The following is an 8,111-nucleotide window of genomic DNA, read 5'->3' as shown; positions in this document are numbered from 1 at the left end:
GCCTTGAGATCCTTGTTCTAAAAAAAAGAAAAAAAATGTATTGCAAAGTTTATATGCTGCTAATAGTGAAACAAGAAAATTTGCACTTCAAAATTCTTCAAAGCTAAGTCAATTTGTCGAATCATCAAGCAATCCTATGCAAATATGCACTCTTGTGCTCTCTCAAGTGTAATGGACTGTCTATCTACCAGATATTCAGAAGAAAAATTGTGAAGAACATCTCTCAGAAGGCGTGAGAACATCTCCTCCTTTCCACAAGCCTTGGTTCAAAGATGCTTATCTCTGTGCAGTCTGTTCTGTCCCGCTTTTGTTTTTTACACTAAATGATCTGTAGTTTCCCAAAATGAGTTGTTGAAGTTGGAGGGTGTGTTCCTCTGTTTTTGCCAGTTTAGCAGCATCTGCAAACAATGTAGGAATCAAGTGCAATTTCAGTCCTCACAATGTTTTCCTTCTTTGCCGTTAAGGCACTAGATGAAAAACTGACGAATCTGAATTCATCAGTGACAAACACATACATGTAAATCTGAAAAAAATCAAATGGACCTTGTCTTCCTGTTTATCATGGATCAATTAATAAAGCTGGTTGAAAATTGAAGTAATTTTGCTTACTCCAGTATTTTTTCTTACTTACACATATTTATATTCAAAAACCCCTAGCATGTATCTGACAAGGAAAACAAAATTACAGGAGAGCAAGGCAAGTAAGTTGAACGAGATTTTGTGCTTCTCTATTTGTGTGCATTCTCTACTGTTTTTGACATGAATTTTTCTCCACCAACTGCCAGTCAATCACAACTTTTTGCACACTTCCAAGTGCCAAGTTGGTACAATCTACAATACATGGCTGCATTTGCTTCTATCTGAACAACTGGTTTAAACCAAAAATGTAAAAATAAGCACAAACTAAAACTAAAAATTGCTGCAAAAACAACTGTAGCAGGCTACGGAGCTGTCGTATCATGGAATAGGTCACTGAGACAGCCTTAAGCCCGTGCCCTGAAGCTAGCTCACCATTTGGAATCTCATTCTTTTCATGAGAGGTACCAGGAAACTGCTGCTTTGTTCACCGTGCTATGCCTTTGTTGTTTTATTTTATGTATAAACATGCACTAGGGTCTACCAGCTCACCAGATTCCAGGAAGGAAACAAAAACGGAAGCAGAAGTTTCCTAACCCTGTTTCCCTGTGCTGTAGCAAAACCAGCAATCCACCTAAATGTTACATTCGAAATTCAGTCTCCAGACTTTAGAAGTCTGGGTTGGAAAATGAGCTGTATTTAGACATGCATGTTACTCCAGGACTATGGAGTAACATAGTCCTAAGGTGTGTTATTCCAGCAACAGATTTCCATGCAGGGAACCCCTGGCCAAGAGCTGCATCCAGAGCAAAGGTGAAGCAGACAGACAGACAGACAGACACATACAGAGTGGAGACCAGCCGCGGCCTGGCCGTGGAGGCTGCTGGGCTGGTTTGCAGGAGCGATTTGCCCAGTGACAGGACAAGGAGTAACGACCATAAGCAAAGGCACAAGAAGTTCCACCTCAACACAAGGAAGAGCTTCTTTATGTGGAGGTTGGAACAGGCTACCCAGGGAGAGCATGGAGTCTCCTCTAGACACATTCCAAATGCACCTGAATGGTTCCAGTGTCACCTGCTCTAGGTGACCCTGCCTTGGCAGGGAGGTTGGACTGGATGATCTCCAGGGATCCCTTCCAACTCTAATTAATCTCTGATTCTGTGAACCTCAGCACTGGAAAAAGGCTTGATGGTCAGTTTCTATCTCAAGTTATCACTGCTAAAGGCATTTTTCTGCTCTAATTTCATAATCTAGCAAATATTTTGAAAATTACTAAATAAGCTTGCACAGAAAAGTAATAGAACGTAATTTAAAACTTGTAACACTTAGATATGTAATAGCTGCTTAGTTGTTGCACTTCAAAACTGAAAACTACTTCTCCATGCTAACATTTGATGCTCTTTAAAAGGGTGAATTATCTAAATAGTTGGTGCTTTATTTAACAGAAATTTCCAATAAACCTCATTCTGTCACTTTGGCTTACGCCACTTCATGCCATGTGACATGAAGGCATTGATATAAGTTTGGCAGGCAGTGCCAGTACTGACCAGTCAGTTTGAGAATTTATGACAAATTATATGCTACTGATATTTTTAAAACAACTGTGGATTGCCAAGGAAAAAAAGAATTTTAAATGTGTAATAACACTGATGTATCTTTAGATTGAAAGCAATTTATTCAATTCAAATAGTTATATTGATTTAATGTTCAGGCTGACAATGCAATAAAAGAAAGGAAATTTATATTGAAAATTCCCAACTAGCTTAGGTTACAATATATTATAGAGCAAAGGAAAATTCGATATGTTAATGTAATGGGCTTTTTTTCATTTTTTAAAACATTGTCATTAAGTAATATTGTTAGCATTTAATAATTTGAAATAATCTATCTCAAACGTTAAGGACCTACACAGAAAAAAAAGGGCGTCCACTGAACAGAGAATTAATTGCTTATGAAAATTCTTATTCAGCAAAGAATACAACATGGCAAGGGGGGGGGGTATCTTTCACTAGAAGTGCTAGTTGTTTTAAATAATGTTTTTTCCTTTTTCTGGGTTTGGGGTGGGGTTTTTGGTAATCTCATTTTTCTACAGATCAAGTCCTGCCTTATAATTTCTCCACAATCTCTGTACTTCAGTCGAAGCACACTTTGGTCAGGCATGTGTGAACTTTCACACATCTATTTTATATTCAAATGTCTTAATTCTGTAATGGATGAATAAGAGATTGAATGCCTAAGGACTAATCAAATCAGTGAACCATAATCATTTTTGTAAGACAGAAAACAAGCTTATTAGAAGAGAATAATAAAGGAAAAAGGAAAAAGAATAAACTCCATATCCTCAGTAGACAAAATTGTTCCATGTGTTAAAGTACTTTGTTCTGGATCACCAGAAAATGTGTCTCACTTATTCACTTAGTGTTGCTCAAAATGTACCAAAGTTCAAGTACTTCTCTTCTTCTTCAGTAGTTTACCATCCCAAAAATCAAATCCTGAAAACAGTGAGTGAAATGAGAAGAACCCTTCTGCAGCTGGAGATACTGTATCTATGAAATCCTATCTAACTGAACTGTCATACTGTAACATTTTCACTGTAAAAGCTGCCGTCTTTCAGGGTATGTGAAAGGAGTCTGATTTTGCCTCTTTTTTCTTCAGTAGAGAGATGGCATAGCATCAGTTAGAACTGATATGAATATTTCCAAGGAAGAAATAGAAGATCCACCATGAATTTCCTGTTTTCAACTGCTGTGCATTTTCCTGGCAATGCCATACCACGAGCTGCTAGAGCACTCCATGGCAATTTACACTGCTGCCACCTAATACATTATTAGCCAGGAACTGTTTGATTTAGATTATTGCACCAAGTGCTACCTTCTAAGCAATCACAAAGACACAGTCTGGTTAGAATGATGTTCGTTGCATGTTCCAAGATTAGGCATGCATTAATTTCAGCTAAAACAGCAGCTGTTTAATGTTCATATATAATTGCACACAAATGTTTGGTTTAGAGTTGCCCAGCATTCAAACTGCCAGAAGAACCACCAAATGACTGGAATCACAAAAAGTGCTTCCTGCACAGAGTATTAAACTTGCCTCCATTCAGTGTGTCCATATATCAGTCTGTTGCTTTCTACATCCTTTCTTAGCAGATGTTGAAAGGGCCAGAAAAGAAGCACAGATGTAGAGAGGGAAATCCATCATAGTATATCAATGCATATGGAATGAAGGTGGCTCAGACCTGACCAAGAATTCCTTCTATTCATGACCATTTTTTCTACAGGGGAAACTCTTAGCAACAAGCTTCTCCTCTTGGGTCACCTTCTCTCCTGGATTGCTAGTCTTACTGAGGAAAAGCATCACAATTTCTTTTGTTCTACCTTGTAGCTTGACTGACAATTTTGCAGCCCCTGCTAGGAGTCATCCTGCAGAAGCATAGGCACTCCTGGACTTGAAAAGACCCACTAATACAATTTCATATATACTGTGTCTCCAATTTATGGCTGGCCAGACTGTCCTATGTAAACTAACTCACTGGCTTACAAGTTTCACCTGACAACCATTACACTCCTGGCTTTTGTTCTCTTTTCAACAGAAGAGGGAGGTATCATGCAATGTATGGCAGGTGTACTGTATTAACCCAATGAAGGACTGCAATAGAAAATATTAAAAATATAAAGTACACTTATGTCAGATAATTTCACTTTGTGAAAAATAGTAGCTTCAAGAAATAAATTTCCCTAGATTATCAGTGACAGGCAAGGCATCATCATCATCCACTTGGTATTTAACCTCCTGGTGAAATACCCGCTGATGTATTTCTGACCCTTTCACCTCAGACTAAATGACGGACAATTGTTACTGGGACAGGTTGCTATTTTTCCTGTATCAGGTTTTAATTGCTAGCGGTGAATGCCCAGATCTCGCTGACTGCCACGGCTGTGTGGAGACGCGGCTGGGGACAGTCACACAGTGTGTGTCCTGCGGGCAGGGGCTGTGCCACACGGTGCAAGGCTGCTGTGTGCAGAACAGTGCGGCTCTGGAGACGAGCCCCGAGAGGCAGACTGGACCCAGCAATGCCCAGTTTGGTACCTGCATATGTTTGGAGCGGCTGTGGCGGTCGCGGCAGGGCAGAGGCGAGCGGCCAGCCCTGGGACAGGCATGCCTGGCTGCCCGGCACCTGCCCCAGCCCGTCTCGCAGCGCCCCTGTGCCCTTCCTCCGGCCGGCGGGAGGGAGCGGCGTCTCGCCCTGGATCGCAGCATGGCTGGGGCAGGGGCGCCGGACAGCCAGGACCCTGAAGGCGCTGGGACATGCCCGGAGGATGTCCCTTCCCTCAAGGAAATCGAGCAGCTCCTGAACACTGGGCGGCCCTCTTGCAATCACGTTGATGAAGTATGGCCTAATCTTTTCCTAGGGGACCTGTAAGTACGGGTTTATGACACACCTCTGTCATACCTTCTGTTAGTATGCCTCATGGGTGCGGCTTTAGACAGCTCATAGTTTTGTTAATTGCTGTCGTTTACGCTGCAGACAGCACGATTTCCGAGATAAAATTATGACTAAGCTGGTATTCCCTTCTCCATTAGCCCTTAGAATCGATGATGCATAGGCTGGTGCTCCAGCAGTGGTTTGGGAGATGAAATCTCAGTGCTTCTGCTCTGTGAATATCACTGCACCCATCTTGATTTGTCTTTGTCTTTTCCTTAGAGTAACAGCAAACAATAGATTTGTTTTGTGGAAGATGGGTGTGACCCATGTTTTAAATGCTGCCCATGGCACATCATACAGCCACGGAGGCCAGGACTTTTATGGAACAACCATTGATTATTATGGTGTACCAGCCCATGACCTGCCAAGCTTTGATATCAGCCAGTTCTTTTTCTCTGCTGCACAATTTATCCACAATGCCTTGAACACACCAGGAGGTATGAAATTATTGTTGGTCACATTTTGATGCGAGTCAGCAACCTCATGTAACAGGTCAGCTCCACAAAGCTCAGTGGTGGACAAGTCACTACATGGTGTCCTGCCAGGTGCTGGTCACCTGTACGGTGGGTGGCAGGAGAAGGGAGTGCTGTGTATGTGTGTATAGCTCTGACTAGGTCCCAAAGAGCTGATGTGACAAAACAGATGAACTGTGCAGGAGAGAGCCTGGGGAGGAGAGAGAAAATTATTTGGAAGGTAAAGCTCATTCAAAAGGGGAGAAGCAAAAACATGCATTGGAAATGGACACCCTCTTTTGAGACCATCTTATTGCAAGAACAAATGAATAAAAAGATTAATGTCCTGATTTCTTCAATCACCTGTATAAAGAGGTTCGTATGTTGCAGATGAGTTTCTTGTGTGAACAGAGCCTGCAAGGCTGGGCCTCCAAGAAGCAGATTTTAGCATTCTTCCTTCCTTTAGCCAGCCTGCTAAAACTAAGGGGTCTTCTTTTCCTCATGGTCAAAACAGAACAGCTTCATTACTCTAAGAGGGTTTTCTTTCATTTACCAGTATTTCTGAGATCAGTTTGGGGTCTCAGGGTGTTTCTCATACATAATTAGAAGTTCACGTGATTTATCAGAAGAGAAAAACATTTAAATTAAACTTCATCCACTGTACTGCTTCTCTTGATGGTTGTATTTTCTTTTTTTTTTTTTTTACTAGCCAAAATATTGGTACATTGTGCAGTTGGAGTAAGCAGATCAGCTTCTCTAGTCCTAGCATATCTTATGATAAATCACCACCTCCCACTAGTTGAAGCCATCAAGACAGTGAAGGAGCATCGATGGATTTCACCCAACCGTGGTTTTCTGAAGCACCTGCGAAACCTGGATGCTCAGCTACGGCAAAGGAAGGACTGGAACAAAGGAAGGACTGCTGAACAGGCAAGCCCATCTGCATTCACTTGACTGAGTTTCACCCTTCAGAGCAGCTGTGCACATACAACTTCCCATGATCAGTGCACATTACAAAAATGAAGAGAATTATGCACAGACATAAAAGGCCAAGAGAATGATAGATGGATTAATTCTGTTAGCTCAGTTCCTCCAAAACCAGCACAGCCAACATCAGCACCATAACCACTGCGCAGGGTGGAACTGCTGTGCCTTGAGTGGTGCTACTGGATGAACCCACTGAAGTGGTTAAGACAGACCAAGTTTGTCCCTGGTTTCTGCTCATGCCAGAGCCAAGTTCAATATTTGCATCTAGCTGTAAAGGATGTTTGAGGCCCCGTTACTTGGGAGTGTAACATAATAATCTTTCTCAGTTTGGTTACAGTTCTCACATGGATGTTCTCCTAAGAAAAATTAGTGTTTCAGTTTCAGGCCTGATGATGTGACAAGGACAGTTTATTAAGAGCCCAGGCACTCCTACAGAAATGTTCCTCTATTTCTGGTCTGCTAAATATTATGGTGCGTCAGCCACAAGACCCACACCATCAGAATAAATGTTTGTGATACTTCTGCAGCCTGGGTCAGCAAGCCCCACGAGTCTTTTCTTGTTAAATGTGTTTTCAAAAAGATAATGTATATCATGTAGTATATTGAGGATGTTAAAGACTATGTCATGTCTTCAAAGCATTTTGTAAGTTGGACTCCTCAGTTCTCTTACACTCCAAATTATCCCAAATCAGTTCTGTGTCAGTGGCTTTGGATCACCTGTGGTTTAATATCAGGTAGACATTTAGCTTACATCAGTGGCTTGGCCTAATTGATACAAATTAGTTTTAAGATGTTTTAAGGATGTCAGTTTTCAGCGTCACCAGTTAATCAGTACTTAAACCAATGTGATTTTTAATACAGCAACAGCATTTGAAATTCATGCTACCACTCTGCCTTAAAATTAGCTTGTTACCTTGTGGTGAACCATGAAGTGATAATCAAATTTGGTTTTGCCCTTTGCTGCTGGTTGGATTTATTGATTAGTTGACCTTAAAAGATTCCCTAACAGATTAAGTAAATACATTTCTGCTTGCTTGTTTGCATTTGAAGCATCAGTTCTGATCTTTTATTCTCTGCTGTAAGAGACTTGCAAGGCTATTAGAAGACTAATATAATGGTGACTTGGGAGCTGAACCTCTTCCTTTCCAGACCACATTTCCTTATTCATTCTTTCAGAGGTTATGACATGAATGCTGATTCTGCCTAGCATTTAGGAGAATGTAGAAATCCCTCCCTATTTCACGGTACACAAGTGCTTTGCAAAATAAGCACATTTAAGATCCTTTCAGACATCAGTTTGACTATTGAGATTTTCCTAAACGTTGCAAAAGAGCTCCACTTATCAGAAAAAGATCAAATAGGAAATCACATTTAAAACCCAACAGTGCTAGGACAATCTTTATACCTCACAAAGCAGCAGAGCAGTGGAGGAGGAGCTTTGTTTGCTTTGAAGTTCACCATAAAAATTAATAGGTATTTATAGGAGTTAATATTTCATTGTAATTTATACTTCATTCACATTACAGTAGGTTTTAGTCTGGAAACCTTTTGAATACACAGCATTGAAAAATCTGAAATTCATGTGAGTGAAATAATGCATCTTAATGGCT

At 40.9% G+C, this 8,111-nt stretch overlaps 1 protein-coding gene across 1 annotated transcript; it reads left to right on the top strand.

The window, feature by feature from the left end:
* The first annotated feature begins 4,820 nt into the window (after positions 1–4,820).
* On the top strand, positions 4,821–6,703 carry DUSP13A (dual specificity phosphatase 13A). The gene is made up of 3 exons (XM_036386094.2): positions 4,821–4,995; positions 5,282–5,499; positions 6,224–6,703. Exons 1-3 carry the CDS (start codon positions 4,835–4,837, stop codon positions 6,466–6,468), a joined length of 624 nt encoding a protein of 207 aa, XP_036241987.1. The 5' UTR covers positions 4,821–4,834; the 3' UTR covers positions 6,469–6,703.
* The last annotated feature ends 1,408 nt before the right edge of the window (positions 6,704–8,111 follow it).

This window comes from Molothrus ater, chromosome 8 (genome assembly GCF_012460135.2).
Source record: "Molothrus ater isolate BHLD 08-10-18 breed brown headed cowbird chromosome 8, BPBGC_Mater_1.1, whole genome shotgun sequence".
In the NCBI taxonomy this organism is placed as follows: domain Eukaryota; kingdom Metazoa; phylum Chordata; class Aves; order Passeriformes; family Icteridae; genus Molothrus; species Molothrus ater.
This window is presented reverse-complemented; position numbering and strand designations above follow the sequence as displayed.